General features: G+C 46.1%; 1 protein-coding gene across 4 annotated transcripts in view; it reads right to left on the bottom strand.

Moving 5' to 3' along the window:
- Positions 1-2,413: 2,413 nt before the first annotated feature.
- Positions 2,414-24,580, bottom strand: part of kars1 (lysyl-tRNA synthetase 1) — a 46,886-nt gene continuing 24,719 nt past the window's right edge. For all 4 annotated transcript variants that reach the window (XM_038806402.1, XM_038806401.1, XM_038806400.1 and 1 more), the window contains 9 exons: positions 19,392-19,517; positions 18,255-18,374; positions 16,541-16,703; positions 15,889-16,062; positions 11,978-12,063; positions 11,380-11,465; positions 10,363-10,489; positions 7,983-8,126; positions 2,414-3,229 (listed from right to left, as the gene is read on the bottom strand). In XM_038806402.1, coding sequence (XP_038662330.1) covers positions 3,143-3,229; positions 7,983-8,126; positions 10,363-10,489; positions 11,380-11,465; positions 11,978-12,063; positions 15,889-16,062; positions 16,541-16,703; positions 18,255-18,374; positions 19,392-19,517 — 1,113 coding nt within the window. In that variant the 3' untranslated portion in view covers positions 2,414-3,142. The remainder of the gene's footprint in view (positions 3,230-7,982; positions 8,127-10,362; positions 10,490-11,379; positions 11,466-11,977; positions 12,064-15,888; positions 16,063-16,540; positions 16,704-18,254; positions 18,375-19,391; positions 19,518-24,580) is intronic.

Below are 24,580 nucleotides of genomic sequence, written 5' to 3'. Positions count from 1 at the left end.
GATGGTCAGTTGGTAGCATTTGTGAGAATAATATATAATTTCTTTTCCCATTTACTCTACATTTCATAATTGCAAATAAAACTAAGAATTTAGTTGCTCTTTCATAGACTGTTAGCACTCTACTACAAATCAATTGTTAATTTGGCTCAGTTGGCTTACATTTCCATGCATTTAAAGGATAAGGGGTGGGATTCTCCGACCCCCCCCGTCGGGTCGGAGAATCGCCTGGGGCCAGCGTCAATCCCGCCCCCGCCGTGTCCCGAATGCTCCGCCCTGGGGATGCCCCCATGGTGGCCTGGCCCGCGATCGGGGCCCACCGATCGGCGGGCAGGCCTGTGCCGTGGGGGCACTCTTTTTCTTCGACCTTCGCCATGGTCTTCACCATGGCGGAGGCGGAAGAGACCCCCTCCCATGCGCATGCGCCGGTATGACGCCAGCAGCCGATGACGCTCTGGCGCATGCACGGACTTACGCTGGCTGGCGAAGTCCTTTCGGTCCCAGCTGGTGTGGCACCAAAGGCCATTCACGCCAGCCAGCGGAGTGGGAACCACTCCGGTGCGGGCCTAGCCCCTCAATGTGAGGGATTGGCCCCTAAAGGTGTGGAGACTTCCGCACCTTTGGGGCGGCCCGACGCCGGAGTGGTTCACGCCACTCCAACACGCCGGGACCCCCGCCCCGTGGGTAGGGGAGAAGCCCAGCCAAGAAATTAAATGCCTTCTGGATAAGGAATTAAATGGACATGAATACAATTTCCCTCTTGTCTTGGCTGTGAAGTGTTAATGTAACTAACAATTAGTGACAGCCATGGTCAAGGTAGGTAAAGTGACCTTCACCATATTATCACAGACAGGGCTCTGTCCTGGGGGTGTTTGGTGGGACCGACAGGCAGCAGCTGCCCATGTTATGGGTACACTCTTCCGGGGGGGGGCAGCCTGTTAGACCCACAGGTGCTGAGCCACTTGCGCCCCCCCCCCCCCCCCCCCAGCCCAGTGGCGATCCCCAACCCTGACCATCTCCGGGCCTCGAGAATTTAGGTAGCGGCTCCAGAGTCCCTGGGCTGATTGCCCACATTCGAAGATGGCTACTCACTTCCTCCAATTCCCTCAGCAGCCATTGTGTTAGCTTCACTTTTTAAAATAGGTGTGCTAAAGGGCGCCTGCTGGAGCAGATTAGGAAACTATTCGCTATGCAAATTATTACTTGGCAAGGATTGCAAGGGATTCCTGAGGGAATCCCGCTATCAGGCTGCCATTTTGAGTGGGCGGCCAGATAGTGTGGTCCCACAGCTGACCACCCACCCATGCATCACAATTCAGCCCCCCCCCCCCCCCCAAGTATGGGAATTACCTGACACCCATCCCCAAGATCCCCTAAATAAGGAGTCTCACAGAAAAGAGAAACCTGTCAGGAAGCTAGAGAGCAGTCCAAAGGCAGTGAAAAAATTTATTTTTTCAATACAGGAAATAGGGAACACGTGTCAATTCTTGGAAAGAAAAACCAGTGACCTGCATGTAAACTCCAGAGCACTTTTCTGTGTAGCTGCCAGTTAAGTGTAATCAGCTTTGCAGTTCCCACAAACCGCATGTCATGTGACTCCCACCTCTCCACACACAGCTGGATTTTCCCGCCCAAGAACACCACAGGCGAACTACCTACAAGGGAACGCCATTGACCTTGGGCAGCATTCTCCAGTCGCCAGGTGAACATGGCCAGTGAATCCCGCTCAGTCTGACACAGCTGACAGAGGACATGTATCGCTCATCTGGGTCTCCAAAATTGTTAAATGTCACAACCATTAAGCATTTAAAGGTTACAAGGTCCTTTGTCTTAGCAGACTCCTGTTGGCCAGCCTGGTTATGAACTGCAGATAGCCTTAAGTAAATTCTCCTTGAATTTTGCCTGTGCAGCTCAGAGGGTTGTTAGTGGCTCCCCAGCAGTAACAATGTGCGAGTTTCCACCGATACTGACAGGCAGCACCTTTTGATTGGGGGTCATAGACAGACATAGATTCAGATTTAAGGATCTTTGTGCAGATTTTAAAATTTTGGAAGCAGCTATGCGGTATCTACAAGTGTATATTTTATATAAAGAGTCAGGTCATAGTCCCTCACACCCACTTCCTTCCTACCCACCTCCACCCACACCCTTCCCGAAGCTGGCCAAACCACCCAATGGGAAATCCCACAGCCAACAATTGCCCGCAGGTGGATTATGGGTGTGAGGTGGGCTTGTACGGACTATGGCTTCTAGCTGCTTTTCCTTCCGGGAGGGGGCGGTGTGTGTGTGTGTGTGTGCGCGCGGTAAGCTGTCTGCCCCTTCCTCCATCTAATGCAGCCCCACAAGTCATGGTCCATTTAAAAGGATTAAAAAGGTGTATGCTGCAGCCCACTCAAGAGTACATTATCACACAATGTTCCATTATTTTGTCATTGTTTTATTCAGTAACTCACCAATTATAGATGCATTCATTTTAATACCATAGTGCAGAAGCATACAAGAAACAGCTGGTTATCATAGAATCCCGACAGTGCAGGAGGCCATCTGGCCCATCGAGTCTGCACTGACCCTCCAAGTGCACCCCAATCTAGGCCCACTACCCTGCCTTACCTTTGGACACAAGGGGCAATTTAGCATGGCCAATCCATCTAACCTGCGCATCGTTGCACAGTGGGAGGAAACTGGAGCACGCAAAGGAAACCCACGCAGACACAGGTAGAATGTGCAAACTCCAGTTACCAAAGGTCAAAATCGAACCCGGGCCCCTGGTGCTGTGAGGCAGCAGTGTTAACCACTGCCACCGTGCCACATATATTGCAGAATTAGTATAAAAAATGTGTTGAACAGTACAATTAAAAATCTTGTTCTGAAGTGATTTACAGGGATGGAAGTTTGTCACAATTTGTCATTGTTGGCATAGCCGAAAATACATTTGTTGACAGTGTAAGTATACAGCATCTCCAGTGCACAATGTAAATAAGAACATGTCTTCAGTATATATTTTAATAAAAATCAGGCAAGGGGAAAGGAAACAAAAGTTCTCATCTTCATATCTTTGCAGCTATAAGTAGTAACATTTTTATTGAAATAGGAGAAAAATTCCGATACAATCATCATCTGTATTCCAAGCTGAACAGCAATGCTTCTATTTTGCAGAATGGTCATTTTCAGTTGAATTTGCCGGATCTTTTTTGTTCTCCTCTGGTTTCATTGCTGGGAAGAACAAGACTTCCTAAAGTAGCAAAAACACAATGTGAAATTAACTTCTGCTCTGGTTGTTTCAGCATCACAAACTAACATCCATATTCTGACAACATTTATCGATGTGGTTAACAGTGACCAGGTCATCTGTTCGTTTGTGATATTGATTAAGGGATTGACTAGAACATCGGGGATAATTCCCCTGCTCTTCTTAGAGATGGTGCTAGGGGATCTTTTTACACATCCACCCGAGAAAGGCAGATGGGACCTCAGTTTAATGCCTCATCCAAAAAAAACATAGCGCGCGGTGCTCCCTGAGTAATGAACTGGGGTGTCAGCCTTGATTTTGTGCTTAAGCTCTGGAATGGGACTTAACCTGATATGTTGCGATTCAGTGGCGAGAGTACTATGGCTGACACTTAACACTTGCATTACAGCTGTTTAGAAAATAAATAAAGACGCTATAGCTCAGTTTTCAGACTAACCAAACAAACGTTAGAATTTTGGTCACTGTCGAGATTAGAAAACAATAAAAATAAATGCTCTCTGTACTACAACCTGAAATTAGCCATGTAGACAATGATGTTTATGTTAATTCTTTTCAACCGAGGGTTGGTTCTATTTCTTTGGTAAACATTTTAGGTGATAATGGTTATGGAACTGGATTAGAAGCCCCAGAGATGGCGATTTCAAATCCCTATGTGGCAAGTTGTAGAATTCAATCTATTAAAATTTGGTAACTTGTAGCCAGGTACCAGAAAACGATCTTGAAACAAGGAAGGTAAAACAAAAATTTGGCTCACTAATGTTGTTCAAGGAAAAAAAAACATGCCATTCCAACCAGAACTTGCCCATCCCACAAAGCAATTCTCTTAATGATCTTTGGGTAATTTACCAGCGTTGCTCACATCTTAAAACCATTGTTTCTAGAATTATATTGGCGATAGATAATCTTTATTGGATTCCTCATTAGTCACAAGGTTAAAACTGGTTGCTACAGCCAGTTGGCAAAATATACCTCATGGCCAGGTTGTCAAAGGGTGTAAATATGGAAGTGTGGTTTATTTCTTTGGGGGTGGTCAATAGTTAAGCATGCTTAGATCTTAAATTAAACAATGTTTTGCCATTCTGTACAGCTGTCAAAGTATTAGTTAACTAGAGCAGTTTTAATTTCTTGCAATCACAGGTTGGTCAAAATAGACTTCTCAGAAATGGAGCTGTACAATCAATTCAAAGTGATCTGTAAAGTGATTGACATCCCAGATATATTACTATAATAATATATTACAATGTATTAATAGAATAATATACACATGTTCAATTGACAGCCATATTTTTGAAGATTTGAGGCAGGTTCCAGAGGGGAGGACAGGGCCATAATTCATTATAGATCACAAACAAAAATAGAAAATACTGGGCAATCTCAACAGGTCTGACAGCATCTGTGGAGAGAGAAGGGAGCTAACATTTTGAGTCTGGATGACTTTTTGTCAAAGTTGGATTTACACTGGGGGAGGGGCGTGGAGCAGTGGGACTGGATAGAGATTCACTGATAGGTGGAGATTGACGAAAATGTCATGGACAGAGAGACAAAGGGAATGTAAATGGTGGAGATAATGAGTAAGATGGGCGCTAGAATGTGTTAATAGCAGAACAAAGGTGAGCAATGTGTCAAAGGACAACTTGCTCCAAGGAACAGATGGTCCGTGTGTGTGTGTGGGGGGGGGAAGAGGAGAAGAGATAATGGTGAGGAAAAACAGATCGAAAGAAATGAAAATAAATTGATAGGAATAAAAAATAGGGTGAAGGTGAAGGCGAGTTTAGTCAGAAGTTGTTGAACTCAATGCGAAGTCCGGAAGGCTGTAACGTGCCTAATTGGAAGACGAGGTGCTGTTCCTCCAGTTTGCATTGGGCTTCACTGGAACATTGCATCAGGCAAAGACAGACAGAAATGGCAAGCGACATAATAAATAATAATAATAATAATAGTAATAATAATCGCTTATTGTCACAAGTAGGCTTCAATGAAGTTACTGTGAAAAGCCCCGAGTCTCCACATTCCGGCACCTGTTCGGGAAGTGAACCCGCGCTGCCAGCCTTGTTCTGCATTACAAGTCAGCTGTTTAGCTCACTGTGCTAAACCAACCCCTATGGAGGTCTGGGTCCTGCTTGCAGACAGACTGATGATGTTCTGCAAAACATTCACCCAGTCTCCAATGTAGAGTAGACCACACTGGGAGCAGTGAATGCAATAGACCAGATTAAAGGAAGTACATGTGAAACACTGCTTTATCTGAGTGTTTAGGTCCTTGGATGATGAGCAGGGGCAGGTGTTACAATCTCAGAAGGTGTATGGGAAGGAGCTGTGGGAAGAGGGCGCGGTGTTGGGGTGAAGGAAGAATGCACCAGGATATGCCGGAGGGAAGAATTTGTGCGGAATTAAGACAGAGACGGGCAATGCTGGCTAGTCTTGGATCTGAAAGGGGTGCGAATGGTCTGGTTCAACCTGATGTAAAGGATGGCCAGCAAGATAGAGCCAGCTACAAAAGAGTGCAGTACGTGACACAGGTTTAAGAGGATGTATTTCCTATTTGGAGCTGGAGGAAATTTTGCATTATGCAAAATGATGTTGACAAACACTTTCTTGGTGTGGGGAAGTCAAACAGTCAAGTGGGGGACTTGTAGAAGTATGCATCATCATACATATGGAGCGGCATTCTCCACTACCCGGTGTGACGGAGGGTGCCGGAGTAGGGGAGTGGCGCCAACCACTCAGGGGTCGCGCCTCCCCAAAGATGGGGAATTCTCCCCACCTTTGGGGGCCAGCCCCGCGCCGGAGCGGTTTGCACCAGAAGACTGGTGCAAACACCCGGCGCCCCCGGCAGCAGGGCTGGCCGAAAGGCTTTCGCCGGTCAGCGCATGCGCCGGCAGTAACGTCAGCGGCAGCTGGCCGCTGACGTCACTGCCGGCGCATGCGAGATGTGGTGTTCCCTTCCGCCTCCGCCATGGTGGAGGCCGTGGCGGAGGAACATAGTGCACCCAGGGCACTGGCCCGGCCCCTGATCGGGTGGCCCCGATCGCGGGCCAGGCCACCGTGGGGACACCCCCCGGGTTTCGATCGCCCCCCGCCCCCTCAGGACCCCGGGGGCCTGCTCGCGCCGCTGAGCCCGCCGTTCCAGAGGTGGTTTAAACCTCGGCGGCGGGAGAGGCCTCCCAGCGGCGGGACCTCGGCCCATTCGGGCCGGAGAATCGCCGCAGGGGCCTCTCCGATCGGCGGGGTGAGATTCCTGCCCCCGCCACTTCCCGGGTGGCGGAGAATCTCTGCCATGGCGGGGGCGGGATTTTAGGCGTACCCCAGGCAATTCTCCGACCCTGCTGGGGGTCGGAGAATTTCGCCCATGGAATGTGTTGCATTTCTCTTGGAGGTGCTGGTTAGGGACAGCAGGCAGATAGACGGCCAAGTATACATCGTTGGCAGATTCTGGCTGGAAATACAGGAGAGGAATAGATGTCACTTAAAAAAAAAAGTGTTCTTGGATACGGCCAACCCTGCATTTATTGCCCATAGAATTGGCCGGAGCAGAGTGGTGGGCAGTTTCTTTGCTGAAATCCATAGTAAGAAGTTTTACAACACCAGGTTAAAGTCCAACAGGTTTGTTTCAAATCTGATGTACTTTAAACTGGTGTTGTAAGACTTCGTACTGTGCTCAACCCAGTCCAACACCGGCATATCCACATGCTGAAATCCATGTATGCTGAAATCCATGTACAGGTAGTATGGATGCCCCATAATGGAATTCTATAATTTTGACCAGTGACAACGAAGGACAGTAATATATACAAGGGCAGTCCCATTAGACAGTAAAGGAGAGGTAAAGTGGAGGTTGGTTTGGTCAATCATGAAAGGGAATACAAATTATTAACACAGACGATCCCTTGTAATTATGATTAGGGTAATTTTGATAATTTAAGAAATTAAACAGAGCACTGGAAGAAAAAGGCCATCCAGCAGGAAGGCAACAACACATAGAAAGACAATATGGACTGGAAACAAAGCAGCATTTGAGAGGATGAATTAGTCAATATGGTTTTTAAGAAGGGAGTGATGACAATAGTTTTTAAGGAGGGGGGGGGGGGGGGGGGGGGGGGGGGGGGGGGGGGGGGGGGGGGGGGGGGGACCGTGCCAGTCACAGTACATCTGCTAGTATTGTTTAAAAGGGGTCCATCTGTTCCTTTAAATAAATATTTCATTTTAAAATATTGCCTCACCTGCCGAGAGAGGAGAAAGAATAAAAACTATTGGAGTTATGAGCTCATCTTACTTAAAATATATCTGTTACTTGGAATTAGGTTATCAGTGAGCTACCACATTGTTAATTATCTCTGACCCCGGCTAACTGGTGCTTTGGAACATTTCTGAAGTTGTGCAGTCTCAAGTAGCCATCGCTCAAGAGCCAGAAAGTAAAACAGCAAAGTCCAATCCAGTCCTTAGATAACTAGCAGACATTTGTAATTTCCACAGAGAAACCTGCCTGGTTTTCTTCTTTTCCCTATAATCCAGGGCTGCTGGGTAACTCGCTGGGTAACTCCTTACTGCTGCCTCAGAGATAATCCGAACAAGATCGAGTTCAAACTCCTATTCTGTCTGATTTATATGGTCCAGCAGCAAACTAAAAGCAGAACCAAGCCAGTTCTCAGTCTAGAATCTGGCCATTTGAATTTCTAAAAATATTTAAGCAGAAGCATTGCCCGTATGTTTTTTTAAAATTAAGAAATCCGTTTACCTTGATATTATTAGAGTCAGTTAGGAACATGGTAAGTCTGTCTATGCCCATGCCCCAGCCAGCCGTGGGAGGAAGTCCATACTCCAAAGCAGTACAGAAGTTGTCATCTATAAACATGGCTTCATCGTCACCAGCAGCTTTAGCCTGCAGCAACATTTAAAAAGATGTTCAATAAGAAAGTGTGAAGTCACAAAAACAAACATATTTCTTTGAAATATTCACTTGACCGTGAACAGGATTAAACTTTCCAACTTAAAAAGAAACTGCATCATTACTTATAATTTCATGCTTAGAAAACTTGTGCATGCAACTTCTGTTGATCTGAATCATAAAAAAATTAAGCATGGGTCAGAAAGTGGACTGGGATACAATGTATTTGGGAATTTCTTGTGGCATTACAGATTAGAGATCAAGATTGTGCTGCGTTCAGGTGAAGTGAGGTTAGAGGGCCGGGGTAATTGGAATAAAGTGCGCACAGATAATTCAAACTTCATTTGAAAGTCACATTCTAGAAGAGACAGTATGGAAAAATAGGACAAGGTTTGAGGGGAGAGGAAATGGGGGTGAGTGAGGGGAATACAACAACTGGACAGTAGGTAGCTGAGCAAGATGGAGGTGTGAACAGGTGATATGGGGCATGGTGAGGCAAGAAACGTCAGACAGGGGTGGCATGTGGCACAGTGCTTAGCACTGGGACTGCGGCGCTGAGGACCCAGGTTTGAATCCCAGCCCTGGGTCACTGACCATGTGGACATTCTCCCCGTGTCTGCATGGGTTTCTCCCCCACAACCCAAAGATGTGGAGGTTAGGTGGATTGGCCAGGCTAAAATTGCCCCTTAATTGGAAAATAAATAATTGGGTACTCTAATTTTTTAAAAATAAGTCAGGCAGCAGGGTAGCATATCTGGAAAAACTGGAAAGGGACACTAGTTTACTTTTGAGCTTTTTTCAACAAAGCTGTGGGCCACGACAAGGGTTAGGTGTAAGTTGAACCTTAAGTGAGTCAGCCTGGTTTTCTAAACCAGTAGTTTACACTAATACTCAGTCAGCAATACACTGACATTCAACCTATCGAAATGACTGATATTGCATATTATTGTTGACCCTTTCATAACTTATTTTCCCATTTGAGGGTGGACAGGAATTTTCAGCTCTTTTTAAAAAAATGTTGCTGCTCAACTATTTTTAAAAATAAATTTAGAATGCCCAATTAATTTTTTCCAATTAAGGGGCAATTTAGCGTGGCCAATCCACCTAGCCTGCACATCTTTGGGTTTGGGTTTGCAATTAACAGCAAAACAAACATCACACAAAAAAATTGTGACGTTAAATGAAAAGGACTTTAAATGTGAATCGCAGGTTCCCACAGGAATCAAGCCAGAGATAGGTTCCTTTGGACATTTGTCACCCAGAAAAATTACTATAGATATTGAAATAATGTACCATACATTCCTGGACGAACTAATTTGCAAAATAAAATAAATTAAACATAAAAGTAACACAAAACATATGAAATAACCTTTTTAAAATGTCACCTTGGTAATCTTAGATTGACCAGGCTTCACCTAGTGGCAGAAGTTGATTGGTGCAACAAGCTGTTGGACTCCTCTGACTATCTGCTGCCACTAGATGGAACCCAGGAGCTTCAGATCAGAGACAGCAGTGAAGCCAGGAGCGGAGCAGCTGAAAATGAAACCTGGTAAGAAGAAGTGGGAGGCAAATGCGGAGAGGGGGATGGTGGCAGAGGCTGGCCAGATGGGAGGTGGGGTGTGTGGAGGTGGAGTCAGGCAGCTAAACAATTCTGGGAGGCAACTCTGGCAGCTTTAGGGGTGAGGGGAAATGTGCGTGCGAGGGTCAGAGCGAAAGCAGTGCGAAGGTTTTGGTGCGCAGGCAGACTACAGAATAGGACGTTTGTGGCAACTGACTTGAGAAACTGACAATGTTAAATGGATTACTGACGCTATTAACAACATTGAAGTAAAATAACATTGTGAGTCGGCATTGTGCGAGGACAATTGCTTCTTGGCCTTTTGGCTAAGATCAAGCCTATGTTCAAGCCTAACATGAGATGCAATGCCTTTTCTTGCCAGCTTGGATCTTGTATGTCTCTCTTGTGGAGACTGTGTATTTGGGTTCAATTGGAATTGATTTTTGGAGCAAGCAATGCGATGGTTTAAGGGTTTGCACTGTCTACTCTACGCATTGGCTTTAAGGATAGGATAAATAAAAGTGTAAAGACATTACGCAAAGACTTGCTGCACTTGAGATGGTTTTGGTTTCAGAGATTAGATTCAAAGTTTCTATTCTCTACCCGTTATGTATGGTACAGAATCAGCATGGCTACTTGCAGTCTTGAACTCAGATCTAAAAAAATAATCACCGTGGCCTGATCTTCGAACAACTCTCTTTGTTTAATAGGATCATTCAATTCTGTATATGCATTGCAAATCTCCTTTTTCATAACAAAAAGTTCAAAGCGCTCTGTCAAACCCTTAAAGGAGCGATGCCTAAGACAGATCAAAAAGCAAATTAGTACATTTACAATGTACACAAGAAATATTTCACAGTCCTTCAAACAGCATCTTATTTTTAAGCTAGTAGCAGAACATTAAAAACAAAAATCAGAATTACTTTTCTGTGGATTAAATGTTCACATTCCCCTCCAGTTTCATGCTAAATAATGGTCCAAATGAAGATGGAGACATGCAGATAGGATTAAGTAGAAATTGAAATATAAAACAAACTACACAAAATTGAGTCATATATTGAAGAAATTGGACATTCCACAAATACGGCATATCATTACTTCTCTTCCCCAGAGCCATAGAGGTTCAGCAAGTAATTGAATTGTAGCATAAAATTGAAGTTCTCGTCAATGCAGTGATTTCTAATTGCAATTTGTGCTGACTTCAACAATTTATGGTGATGTGTAGAATCATTGACAATAACATCTGGATTTCCATGTTTAACTGCATATGTGTTGATTCAAGAAGTTGCTGCCATTTTCAGAGAAGTGCTGCAAGTTTTGCCCTCGTTACTATTGCAAAATCTGGAACAATGTTGTGAACTATAACCGTAGGATCACTAGGCAATTTTACAAACATGTATAACATTTGATTCCTGAAATTTGGTTTCAAGTTGACCCTCCCATTTGTTTCATCTGCCAATCTCCAGCCCATAACAAAAATTGTATATTTGAAAAAGCAGCAGTGTTCGAAACTAATTAACTTTTGGGACTGGGCTGAAGAAATCTGTGGTCCTGCAACCTCTTACTCGTGTGCAAACATCTACTATGATAGTAGTATCATAGCTACTAAATAATACAATAATTAATTTGTCATCAAGTGTGTAAGCCTTAAGGTTTTAGATCACAGTGTAATTGTGTGGCAAACCTTACCATTTGGCCAGTGGGCTCATGATCTGAGGGTGATCGCAGATGAACGTTGGATCAATACATGTAACCTCCAGGAATTCACCAACCAACTGAAACAAATGGATACTAATTAAGTTAAGTCAAAACTAAAGCTGTTCTTTAATATAGTGCAAACCTCACAGGCAGTAAAGCAGGTGCTCACTGAGGATGATTACTTATTTCAGGGAATTGGGATTTAAGGGAAAGATGTTTTACCTAAATGGTTCTTCTGCTTTTTGCATTGGGTACATTGAATTTACTAAACATGGTCACTGAAAAGCAAGTCAGATGCATGACATACAAGGAAGAAGGAAAATTGACCACTAAAAGTGTCTGGAGTACAGTAATCATGCATTTGCAGAATGCTGTCTGCCTTTGAAAAATCACCCTCCAAAGTCAGTGTCCGTCTCCAGGCAGCACCCGACACCCCTAATTGGGCACTAAACTTTCCATCGGTCCAATTGGAGCTTATGTTTATCAAAATAGCATAATGCGGCTGCGACCCAGAAGCAATTGAGGTGTCAGGGTCCCAACCTGGGATTGAAAATCCAACAACAAGGGGTTTCTTAATTTAAATTCGTACCTTGTCCAAAAGCCTGGCTGTAGACCTTGGGGGTGGACATTCAACACCTTTCTGAACGCATAAATCATCAAAGAATTTACGAGTCTCTGTTTACACACAAAGTTAAAATGATAATTTTACAACATACAGCGAACAAACCCAAAAAAATTAAATAGCCACATCTGAATTGATTTACTAATTGCTGATATTTTTGATTAATTCACAGGAATGTGCAAAAAAAGACAAGTGTTGGGGATCAATAATGGGCTCAAAAGGAGACCTTCGGGTGGGAGCAGAGCTGATGTACTAAATGAGTACACTGCATTTCATTATCAAGGAAGATGATGCTACAAATGTCAGAGCGGTAGATCAGATCCTGAATGGGCTAAAATCTAGAAAAGCTGGCTATTTGTCACCGGAGCCAAAGGGAAGGCCCCAAAGATGCCAAGGAAAGTGAAGGTGGAAATTGTGGTGGAATAGGCCATGATTATCTAATCCCCCTTAGATACAGATGCCACAGGACTGGAGAATTGCAAATGTTACATCCTTGTTCAAAAAAGGATAGACCCAGCAAACTACAGGTCAGTCAGTTTAACCTCAGGTGGTGGAAAATCTATTTGAAACGATAAATCCAGGGGATAATCAACAGTGACTTGAACAAATGTGGATTAATGAAGGGAATCCAGTACAGATTTGTTAAGGGAAAATTGTTTTCAATTGATTTTTTTGAAGGGGTATCGGAGAAGGTTGATGAGGGTAATGCAGTTGATGTGATTTGGACTTCCCAAAGCATTTGAGAGAATGCCATATAACAGGTTCATCAGCAAAGCTAAAGCCCATGGAATAAACAGGACAGTAGAAACATGGATGCAAAGTTGGCAGAGTTCCAATAAATCGTGCAGCAGTTTCTCGGACTTGGGAAAGGTACACGGTGAATCCGGGAGTTGTACTGGCCACTGGTTTTCTTGATCCCCTTTAATAACTTAGACATTGGTGTACAGGGTTCAATTTAAAATTTTTCAGATACAGCAAGCTTGGAAGTATTTTGAACTGTGAGGAGACTGGTGGAATGGGCGAACACACGGTAGATTGAATTTAAATTCAGAGAAGAAGTGCGAAGCGAAACATTTCGGGAGGAAGAATGAGGAGAAGTAATAAAAACTAAAAGAGACAATTCTAAAGTGGCACTGGTGGTGGCATATGTGTGCACAATCATTGAAGATGGCAGGTCAGACTGAGCAACTGGTTGAAAAGGCAAATGGGATCTTGGGAGTAGAAAAGCAAAGAAAAGTTATGGTGAACCTTTAGAAAACACTGTGTTTAACCTCAACTAGATCGTAGGCACTGTACTTTAGGAAGGATGTGTTGGTTTTATGGACGGTGTGGAAAAGATTTAGGAGAATGGATCCAGAGACGAGAGACTTCAGTTACCTGGATAGATCGGAGAAGCTGGGGGTTGTTTTCCTTAGACAAGGGTTGAGAAGTGATTTGATAGAGGAGCTCAAAATCATGAGAACTCTAGACATCAATTTCCCATTGGTAGAAGGGTTGACAACCAGAGATACATAGAATTTACAGTGCAGAAGGAGGCCATTCGGCCCATCGAGTCTGCACCGACTCCTGGAAAGAGCACCCCACCCAAGGTCAACACCTCCACCCTTTCCCCATAACCCAGTAACCCCACCCAACACTAAGGGCAATTTTGGACACTAAGGGCAATTTATCATGGCCAATCCACCTAACCTGCACATCTTTGGACTGTGGGAGGAAACCGGAGCACCCGGAGGAAACCCACGCACACACGGGGAGGATGTGCAGACTCCGCACAGACAGTGACCCAAGCCGGAATTGTACCTGGGACCCTGGAGCTGTGAAGCGACCGTGCTGCCCCAGAGGACACAGATTTAGAGCGATTGGCAAAATAATCAAAAAGGAGACATGCAGACACACTATTTTTAAATGCAGCAATGGCTACAATATGGAAAACAGACCTGAAAAGAAGTAGTGGAGGCAGATTCAACCATGGTTTTCGGATAAGCATTTTGAACTGAAAGGAATTACAGGGCGAAAGAGAATGGGGCAAAGAGTGGAGCATCGTGAATTGTTTTTCCACAGAGCCAGATTAGAATTGATAGGATGAATGGCCTCCTTCTGCATTGTAACTATTCCATATTGACATCGCTGATAAGGCCAGTATTTATTATCCATACGTAATGAAAATGGTGTTGAATCTTTTCTTGAACCACTGCAGTCCATGTGGTGAAAGTACTCCCACTCCACTGTTAGGCACTGTATACTAGAATATATTTTTATTGAATTTTGAAAATAACACCCAAATTATTCCCCCTATCCCCACAAACGTCAGAAAACTCAAATCTGTCAAACAAGTAGACATTTTTCTCGGTCATGTTTTTCATGTAGAGTTATGAGTTTTCACAATCAGTGAGATGTGGAAACTGTGCTTCCATTCGTGTTTACCCAGATATGTCAGTAAAGGAATTGTTTAACAGTGGCACAACGTGATTCTCTCCTGCCTGAAAGGTGGTTAAAATAACTCAATAGAATCATATTGTAGGAGGTTTAACTGAAAGAAGCTATGATTAGTTAGGAATACAGACAAATCACAAACATAGTAGTTAATGCAAACAGCACTGACACTTTTAAGGAGATCCTAGATAAATACATGAACAGCAAGTTACCCTGATAGGAGTTAGATGAAGAGGGGTGAAAAGAGCTTCTTGTAGAGCATAAACCCCCAGCATAGATCTTTTGGGTAAAATGTCTAGATTCTGTATATTCTATGCAATTTCAAAGATCCCACAACAAATTGCATTTAGGCAGTTCCTTTAATATAGGAACTATCCCAAGGAGTATCACAGGAGTATATTCAGACATAAATATCAGTGAGCCAAAAAAGGGCATATTAGCAGAGATGACTCAAAGTTTGGTCAAAGAGATAGACATTAAAGGAACACCTTAAAAAGGAGAGAAAGGCCAAGAGATTTGGGAGAGAATTCCAGAGCTCTGGGCTGAGATGAGTGATGAGACTAATGCAGTGATGCACCAGTGGCTGGAGTTGGACGAAAGCAGAGCTCTTGGAGGGATGTGGGACTGGTGGAAGTTACAGAGCGAGAGAGGGGCAAGACCATGAAGGGATTTCAATATGAAGATGAGACTTTTAGAATAGAAGCATTGAAGGCCTGGGAGCCAACAAAGATCAGTGAGCAGGGGTTGCTGGATGAACTAGACTTGGTATAAATTTGGATATAGGCAGAATTTTGGATGAGCTCGAGTTTATGCAGTGTGGGAAATAAGTCAGCCAGGAGCCCAGTGGATTTGTTGAGCCTGGTAGTGACAAAAGCATAGATGAGGGTGTCAGCAGCAGGTGGCTGAGATAGGAGTGGAGGTGGGTGATATAATGGAGGTGGAAAAAGCCGGTTTTGTGACGGAGTGGATAGGGAACCAGAATCTCGGCTCAAGGCCAAATCGGATGCCAAGGTTGCAAACAGTCTGTTTCTAGCTCAGATAGTAGCCAGACAGGGAAATAGAATCAATGGCTAGGAACAGAATTTGTGACCAAGTCTATAGACTAGGGTGAGATTTTCCAGCACTTCCTGTCAGCGGGATCTTTTGGGGTTTCCCGGCAGGTGAGTGGACTTTGGCGAAACTGGAGAATTGCCGCATCCGCCAGAGAAAAGTCCCTACCAGAGGCTTTAGTCTTCTCAAAACGTTTCAAGGGAATTTTTGTTCATGCAGCACTGAATGACAGAAAGCGAGGGGAGAGTTGCTGGAGGAGGCTTGTGATTATTTCTATGATCATTAGAACAGTTAAAATGAAGATTCGACGAGCAGGATAGGGGAGCAGCTATCACATAACTGGGTACTTAGCTCTCCAGTTAAAAACAACACCACAAAAGAGAGGTTAATCTTACCTTCAGTTTCGTATTGATCAGGAGGTGGAAATTTCACTCCCACAATTTTCTCCAGATCTGTTGCTAAACTGACACGTTTGAATGGTGGCGTAAAGTCAATCTCGTAACTCTGACCCTCAGGTCCCTCAGGGTGGTATGCGATTTTGTAACTGCCCGTAATATGCTTGACCATACCTACAAAAACAAAAATCTATGCTTGTGTTCTGAAAAATATCTGACTGAGTTCAGTGCCAGGTTAGCATTTGTTTTGAGACAGCATTTGGGGACTGCAATTTGCCTCAGTGACCCTGAGATATGGCAGAAAGGAAGAGAATTAACAGCCAGATTGTGACTTCTGATCATTATGCAGCATTTCCTGTTAGAAAGCACAGCTGTGCCAATCAGGTTAGAATAGGGCTGAATTTAGATGGCCATACAAAGTTAAAAATCTCACCAACACTTTGTTGAAGGTTATTCATGAATAATGATCACTTGGACACAATTGCAGAATGAGTGCATTATTTTCCAGAAAAAACACAACACCGTTTGAGATACGAAGCGAACGATGGAACCAAGATCACAGCACGCAGAAGATAACAATCATTCATTAAGGTTTATAATGCAATTGTCCTATGATTTATTTGAGTATGCTACCAAGAATCACATTACGAACCTGAGAGAAGTCTTTCCGTGATTTGCATCAGGTCATTGTAATCAGCATAGGCCATGTAAAATTCGCAAGTGGTAAATTCTGGATTGTGAGTAAGATCAATGCCTTCATTCCTAAACTGGCGACCAATTTCATACACTCTATCAAGACCTCCTACAACCAACATCTGAAAAGAGAAGATATCTTATTTAAAGGAGATCCCCTTGGGTTATCCAGCCAATTGAAATTACCAATTCTTTCCACAAGTCAGGCTACAACTCAAAACCACAAATTGCAATTAGAGATTTCATATTTATATGAAAGACAATTTATTTTATGGCAAACTGACTCACCCAGTAGTGTTCCAACAAGAGAGAAACTGAGCAGAATATTGTTTATAGGATTTAGTGAGTTTTCTTTGAAATACTGTTTACAAACTTTCAGTGAACATTTATTTTTAAATATATCCCTTCATTTTTAATTTATACGGATAACTATTTATTGATCTGCAAAAAGTAAAGTCGCCATAGTCCCAGAAGACCAACTAACAGTATCATGAAATATTTAAAACGCAGCATTTTGTTTCATTAATTTAAAATCAGTTTGCAATTTAATTGACTGTTAAATTTTTGTTTGTGGACAGTGTCAAGGTACAGATTAATAGCTTAGTTGGTTAGACAGCTGGTTTGTGATGGAGACCAAAACCAACAGTGTGGGTTCAATTCCCATACCGGCTGAGGTTATTCAGGAAGCCATGTCTTCTCAACCATGCCCCTCAATGGAGGTGTGGTGATTTTCAGGTTAAATCAGTCAGCTCCGCCTCTCAAAGGCGAAAACAGCCAGTGGTCATCTGGGATATATTTAAAAATAAATGTTCACTGAAAGTTTGGAACGATTTTGAATATTGAGTTCATTCCATGTGAAAGATATTTGGATTATAGCTTATTTATGAGCTCCCACCTGCATTTTTGCACGGTGAACCATAGAGACTTGCTGCTTCCATCTCTCTCAGATTATTGCAGACTGACACTGTCTGTGAGGTTCAGTGATATTTTAAGAAAATCAGGAACTTTTAGGAAAACCCTGCCACCTGATCCTATAATGACCTTCTAAGGACTCTTCTAGTATTAAAGTCCATATCCATGGCAAAATGAAATACATCTCGGTAGAAATGCTAATTAGCTACCTTCTGGACCACTACTTGACACTACCTTGGAAGTAAATAGACAGTTTAAAGTATAACAATTTACAAAACCTAAAGTTCCTAACACTTCCCTCGGAGTCTATCCATCATCGGCGCAGCTGTATGGTAATTGTTTACAGGTGTGAATACCTGCACCTTCTTCCCAGCAAAACAACTGGGCCCCTCGTTAACCTTTAACAATAAAGCCACCCAGGCTTGTCGTTAGCAGAATACAGACCAGGTAACATGACCATCATCATTCTCCAATTTAATCCTAAATTAAAGACACTGTCCCGAAATACAAAAATCTCAACGCTCATACTTGTAACATAATACTGCCATGGATAGATTCATCAGGCAAGATTGATTAAGGTGGAGGTCAAATAGTTTTTTTTCTCTTGGCACGTTACTGCAGTGCCTTATAGATGGTACAATTGCAACTACATTTCAGACTTATTTTCTTGAGTATGAAGTGCTTCGGGACATTCCAAGAATATGAAAGGTGCTCTATAAATTTTGATCCTTTTTTTCACACTAGAGAAACTGCGCCTGTACCTTGTGGTAAAGCTCTGGAGCAACTCGCATGTACAAATCCATGTCTAGCTCATTATGGTGTGTAATGAAAGGCTTGGCAACTGCTCCACCTGGAATTATATTCATCATGGGTGTCTCCACCTGTAGAAAATGTTAAATTAACATAAATTAGAGTGACCTGATTCCAACAAGAAAGATGGAGGTGATCCACTAAAACGCAAATTACACGAATATTTTTAAAACTTCATTCAACTTTTATAATATTCACATAATATAATAATAGTCTTTATTGTCACAAGTAGGTGTACATTAACCCTGCAATGAAGTTACTGTGAAAAGCCCCCCTCCACTTCACTGTCTGTGGCGTATCAAATTATGGGCATATCCTAGCAGGACAAAAATCACAAAAGCAGCAATCCTCTCAAAGGCAGAGTTCCATGACAGTTAGCACTCATCAGAGACAGCTTCATTGGCTCATGTCTGCAGGATGGAAGACAGTCACCTAACCAAGGACTCCCTGGATGGCAAGACAGCCAGAAACAGACAACCATTAGGTCACCCAAAACTCCACTTCAAAGATGCTTGCGTGCATGACATGAAGGCCTTAAATATCGATTATCACACCTGCAAGTCAGGAGCTGAAGACAAGAGGAAAACAGCGACAACTCCTGTGGACTGATGTGTCCACCACCATGTCCAGTGGCTACAGCAGCTTGACGATTGATGCCAACACCAGAAACAACAACCCACAATACTTACTAGCACCATATGTGGCACTTGTGGTAAAACCACATGCCATTTGATACTACATTACATTAGTGAATAAGAAAGTACGAAGAAACTTGCCTCAAGGTGTAGCCTCTTCAGCTACCAGCAAAGGTGCGCCATCTGAAGACACCCATCTGAAATGGATTAGTTTGCTCTGTGCCATCAACTTTTGTAGATGGAAAGTTGCCATAAAAGCAAACTTTCTTTCCAACTCACTGGTTTAAGAGTTTTGAGGCGCACACAATAAAATGCACTATGCGTCACAGATATCATTAAAATAATTTTTTTTAAATTCCAGAGATGCACTCTCACCTAAAAGTCATCAAAATACATGCTATTCAATAATATGATATATCTGCAAATAAGAAAATACAATACAAAGAAACTTACCTCAAGAAATCCCAGATTATCCAAGAAGGTCCGTAGATAGGTGATGATTTTGGACCGTTTGATAAACTTCTGCCTTACATAATCGTTTAAAATCAGGTCCAAATACCTCTGACGATATCTAGTTTCCTATCACCAATTAAGAAAAAAAAAAATAAACACTTGGTGCTTAAAAAAAAAAATCCCCCGAAAAGATTGCTACTGTCCAAAAGGCTGGACAGCTTCTTTCCAGACATTTAGAAATATACTGCTACCAAATGCTCAAAATGTTACACAGGTGATTTCCCATTCTTGGTACTTTCTTTTGACTGGATATGTTCCAAGAGCCCACCGCTACCGAAAATGAAGCACCAGTGAAGCTAAAGCTAAAAGGAACTGTAATCATACAAGAGTTTCAAACACATATGGCTGTGAGTGCAGCTCAACAGTACAAGGTATCCATTGCCTGCATTTTATCATCCTGGGATTGACCCAGGCAATATCCATTTACATTTAATGTTATTTCTTTTGGTCTTGGCAAAATGGGTCGATCAAGACTTAGGCCCAACGGGGGGGACTTCCGGTTGCGGCTATGACCAGCTAAGTCGCACGTTTGGCTGCTCCTGCAGGGAAGGTGTTTTCGGGCCGATTGGAGGGCCCCTAACGGCGCTGGAACGACGATTCCCGGTGGGGGAAGGTTCCCAGAGGAGAACCCTGCAAAATTTATGGTCGTCACCCGAAGTGGGGCAGAAAAAAAAGCGGCAGCAGCTCCCCGAAAAAAGCGGGGGAAGAAACCCAAAATGGCAGCCGGCGGCGCACCCGAGGACTGGAGGAAATGGGCGGAGGAACAGCAGGCCGTTCTCCTGCGCTTCTTCACGGAGCTGAAAGTGGAGCTGCTGGAGTCGATGAACGCGACGACCACCAGGCTGATGGGAGCCCAGGCGACCCAAGAGGCGTCAATTCGGGAGCTGCAGCAGGAGATGGCTGTGAGGGAGGAGGAGGCCACGGTCCTCGTGGGAAAGGTGGAGGTGCACGAGGCACTCCACCTGAAATGGCAAAACCAACTGGAGGAGATGGATACCCGCATGAGGCGGAAAAACCTGAGGATCCTGGGCCTGGCAGAAGGGCTGGAGGGGTCGGACCTCCCGAGGTATGTGGCAGAAATGCTGGGCTCACTGATGGGGGCCGAGGCCGTCCCTTCGCCCCTGGAACTGGAGGAGGCCTACAGAGTAATGGCCAGGAAGCCAAGAGCAAACGAACCCCCGAGGGCGGTGCTGGTTCGGTTCCAGCGATTCAGTGACCGGGAGAGGGTGCTGAGGTGGGCCAAGAGAGAGAGGAGCAGCAAATGGGAGAACTCGACGGTGAGGATCTACCAGGACTGGAGTGCGGAGGTGGCGAAGCGGCGGGCCCGGTTCAACCGGACGAAGGCGGTGCTGCATGCCAAGAGAATCAGATTCGGGATGCTGCAGCCAGCGCGCTTGTGGGTGACCTATAAGGACCAGCACCACTATTTCGAGTCCCCGGAGGAGGCGTGGGCCTTTGTCCAGGAAGAAAAGCTGGACTCGAACTAGAACCAGGGGATACTTGGCGGTCGTTGCCGCTCTGGTACTTTAAGCTGGACACGTGGCTTTCTTTTGGTTGGATTTTCACTTGGCTGTATTTTTGGACCCTTTTTTTCTCTCTACCAGTTTTTTTTCTTTTTTCTGTTATTTATAATGTTATGTTGGGGGGGCGGGGTGGGGGGGGGAGTGCCGGGGGTATGTGTTTCTTGTGGGGTTTTTTTCTATCGGTGTGGGATCGGGGACGGGGGTGGAACTGAAGATGGAGGGGTGGGGAGTGGCAGGGCGAAAGCGCGGGCTTTGCTCTGGTTTCCCGCACACGGGGCAGAGGAGGGAGGAAGGGGCGTGGTCAGCAATGGCTCCTTTTCCCGCGCTGGAGCGGGGTCAAGGAGGGGTGGTAAGGGGGGGGATGTCCCCCATGCCGGGAGGAGTCGGATTGTGGCAGGGGCAGCCGGGTCAGCGTAAACCAGCTGACTTACGGAAGTACTATGGAGGGTGCATCGCGGCTAGGAAGGGTCCTAGCCGGGGGGGGGGGGGGGGGGGGGGGGGGGGGGGGAGGGGGAGGGGGGAGGGCTACCGGGTTGCTGCTGAAAAGGCCAGGGAGGAGAAGTTGAGGACCGGAGGGGTGGGGGGAGGGCGCCATCGCCATGGGGAGCGGGTCAGAAGGGGAGGGCTGACTCGGGGCGAGCAGGTGACAGGATATGGCTAGTAGGCAGGGGAGAGGGGCGGGCTGCCCTTCGACCCGGCTGATCACTTGGAATGTGAGGGGGCTGAATGGGCCGGTCAAGAGAACGAGAATAATCTCGCATTTGAAGGGACTGAAGGCGGATGTAGCAATGCTACAAGAGACCCATTTGAAGGTGGCGGACCAGGTCCGCCTGAGAAGGGGGTGGGTGGGACAGGTGTTCCACTCAGGACTGGACGCAAAGAACCGGGGGGTGGCGATCCTGGTAGGGAAGAGGGTGTCGTTCGTGGCGGCGGAGGTGGTGGCGGATAAAGAGGGTAGATATGTCATGGTGAAGGGTAGGCTACAGGGGGAGAAAGTGGTGATGGTTAATGTGTATGCCCCGAATTGGGACGACGCTGGCTTCATGAGGCGCCTACTGGGCCTCATTCCGGACCTGGAGGCAGGGGGCCTGATTATGGGGGGGGACTTCAACACAGTGCTGGACCCCGTGCTGGACAGATCGAGTTCAAGGACGAGTAGGAGGCCGGCAGCGGCAGAAGTGTTAAAGGGGTTTATGGAGCAGATGGGAGGGGTAGATCCCTGGAGGTTTGGGAGGCCGAGGGCGAGGGAGTATTCCTTTTTCTCCCATGTCCACAGAGTCTATTCTAGAATTGACTTTTTTGTATTGAGCAGGGGACTGATCCCGAAAGTACGGGAAGTGGAGTACTCGGCCATAGCGGTCTCAGACCATGCGCCACACTGGGTAGATTTGGAAATGGGGGAGGCGCGAGACCAGCGTCCGCTGTGGCGCCTGGATGTGGGGTTGCTGGCGGATGAGGAGGTGTGTAAGAGGGTCCGGAAGAGCATTGAAAGATATCTGGACACTAATGACACGGGGGAGGTGCAGGTGGGGATGGTCTGGGAGGCCCTGAAGGCGGTGATCCGGGGGGAGCTGATCTCCATACGGGCGCATAGGGAAAGGAGGGAGAGACAGGAGAGGGAGAGGCTGGTGGGGGAGCTTTTGGACGTGGATAGGAGATATGCGGAGGCACCAGAGGAGGGGCTGTTGGGGGAACGGCGCAGTTTGCAGGCTAAGTTCGACCTGTTGACCACCAGAAAGGCAGAGACACAGTGGAGAAGGGCACAGGGCGCGATTTATGAATATGGGGAGAAGGCGAGTAGGATGTTGGCGCATCAGCTCCGCAAGCGGGATGCGGCTAGAGAAATTGGGGGAGTGAGGGAGAGGGGTGGGAACGTAGTGCAGAAGGGGCCAGAAGTAAATGGGGTCTTCAGAGACTTCTATAAGGAGCTGTATCGGTCAGAGCCGCCGACGAGGGGAGGGGGGATGGAGGGCTTCTTGAACAAATTGAGGTTCCCCAAGGTCCAAGAGGAGCTGGTAGAGGGGCTGGGGGCGTCGATAGGGTTAGAGGAGCTAGTCAAGGGGATTGGGCATATGCAGACGGGGAAGGCGCCGGGGCCAGACGGGTTCCCGGTGGAATTTTACAAAAAATATGCGGATTTGGTGGGCCCTGTGCTGGTACGAGCCTTCAACGAGGCATGGGAGGGGGGGGCTCTGCCCCCGACAATGTCGCAGGCACTGATCTCTCTGATCTTGAAGCGGGACAAGGACCGCGTGCAGTGTGGGTCATATAGGCCTATCTCGCTCCTGAATGTGGACGCCAAGTTGCTGGCAAAGATCCTGGCTACCAGGATAGAGGATTGTGTGCCAGGGGTGATACACGAGGACCAGACGGGTTTTGTGAAAGGGCGGCAGCTTAATACGAACGTGCGGAGACTGCTAAACGTCATCATGATGCCGGCAGTGGAGGGTGAGGCGGAGATAGTGGTGGCATTGGACGCGGAGAAAGCATTTGATAGGGTGGAGTGGAAGTACCTGTGGGAGACGCTGGAACGGTTTGGATTTGGGGAGGGATTTATTAAATGGGTGAAGCTGCTCTATTCGGCCCCGACGGCAAGTGTAGTGACGAATGGTAGGAGATCGGAGTATTTTGGGCTCCACCGGGGGACCAGACAGGGGTGCCCCTTGTCCCCCCTGCTCTTCGCACTGGCAATTGAACCGTTGCCGATGGCACTGAGGGGCTCAGGGGGGTGGAGAGGGCTGACAAGGGGCGGGGAGGAGCACCGGGTATCGCTATACGCGGACGACCTGCTGCTATACGTGGCAGACCCAGAAGGGGGAATGCCGGAGGTGATGGAACTGCTAGCAGAATTTGGGGACTTTTCGGGGTACAAGCTAAACTTGGGCAAGAGTGAGGTATTTGTGATACACCCAGGGGACCAGGAAGAGGGAATCGGGAGACTCCCGTTGAAGAGAGCAGGAAAGAGTTTTAGATATTTAGGGGTGCAGGTGGCAAGGAACTGGGGGACTCTCCACAAGCTGAACTTCTCCAGGCTGGTGGAACAGATGGAGGAGGAATTTAAAAGGTGGGACATGGTGCCGCTGTCGCTGGCGGGCAGAGTGCAGTCCGTTAAAATGACGGTCCTCCCGAGGTTTTTGTTTTTATTTCAGTGCTTGCCCATCTTCCTCCCTAGGGCCTTCTTCAAAAAGGTGACGAGTAGCATCATGAGCTACGTGTGGGCGCACGGCACCCCAAGGGTGAGGAGGGTCTTCTTGGAGCGGAGTAGGGATAGTGGAGGGCTGGCATTACCCAATCTTTCGGGGTATTACTGGGCGGCAAATGTATTGATGGTGCGCAAGTGGATGATGGAAGGGGAGGGGGCAGCTTGGAAACGAATGGAGAGGGCGTCCTGTGGCAACATAAGCCTGGGAGCCCTAGTAACGGCGCCATGGCCGCTCCCTCCCACGAGGTACACCACGAGCCCGGTGGTGGCGGCCACCCTCAAGATCTGGGGGCAGTGGAGGCGACATAGGGGGGAAGTGGGAGGTCTGATGGAGGCACCGTTAAGAGGGAACCATAGATTCATCCCGGGGAACATGGACGGGGGATTTCAGAGCTGGCACAGGG

The sequence above is a fragment of the Scyliorhinus canicula genome, chromosome 9 (assembly GCF_902713615.1).
Source record: "Scyliorhinus canicula chromosome 9, sScyCan1.1, whole genome shotgun sequence".
Taxonomy (NCBI): Eukaryota; Metazoa; Chordata; class Chondrichthyes; order Carcharhiniformes; family Scyliorhinidae; genus Scyliorhinus; species Scyliorhinus canicula.
The sequence above is the reverse complement of the archived record's forward strand: the minus strand, read 5'-3'. Positions and strand labels throughout refer to the sequence as shown.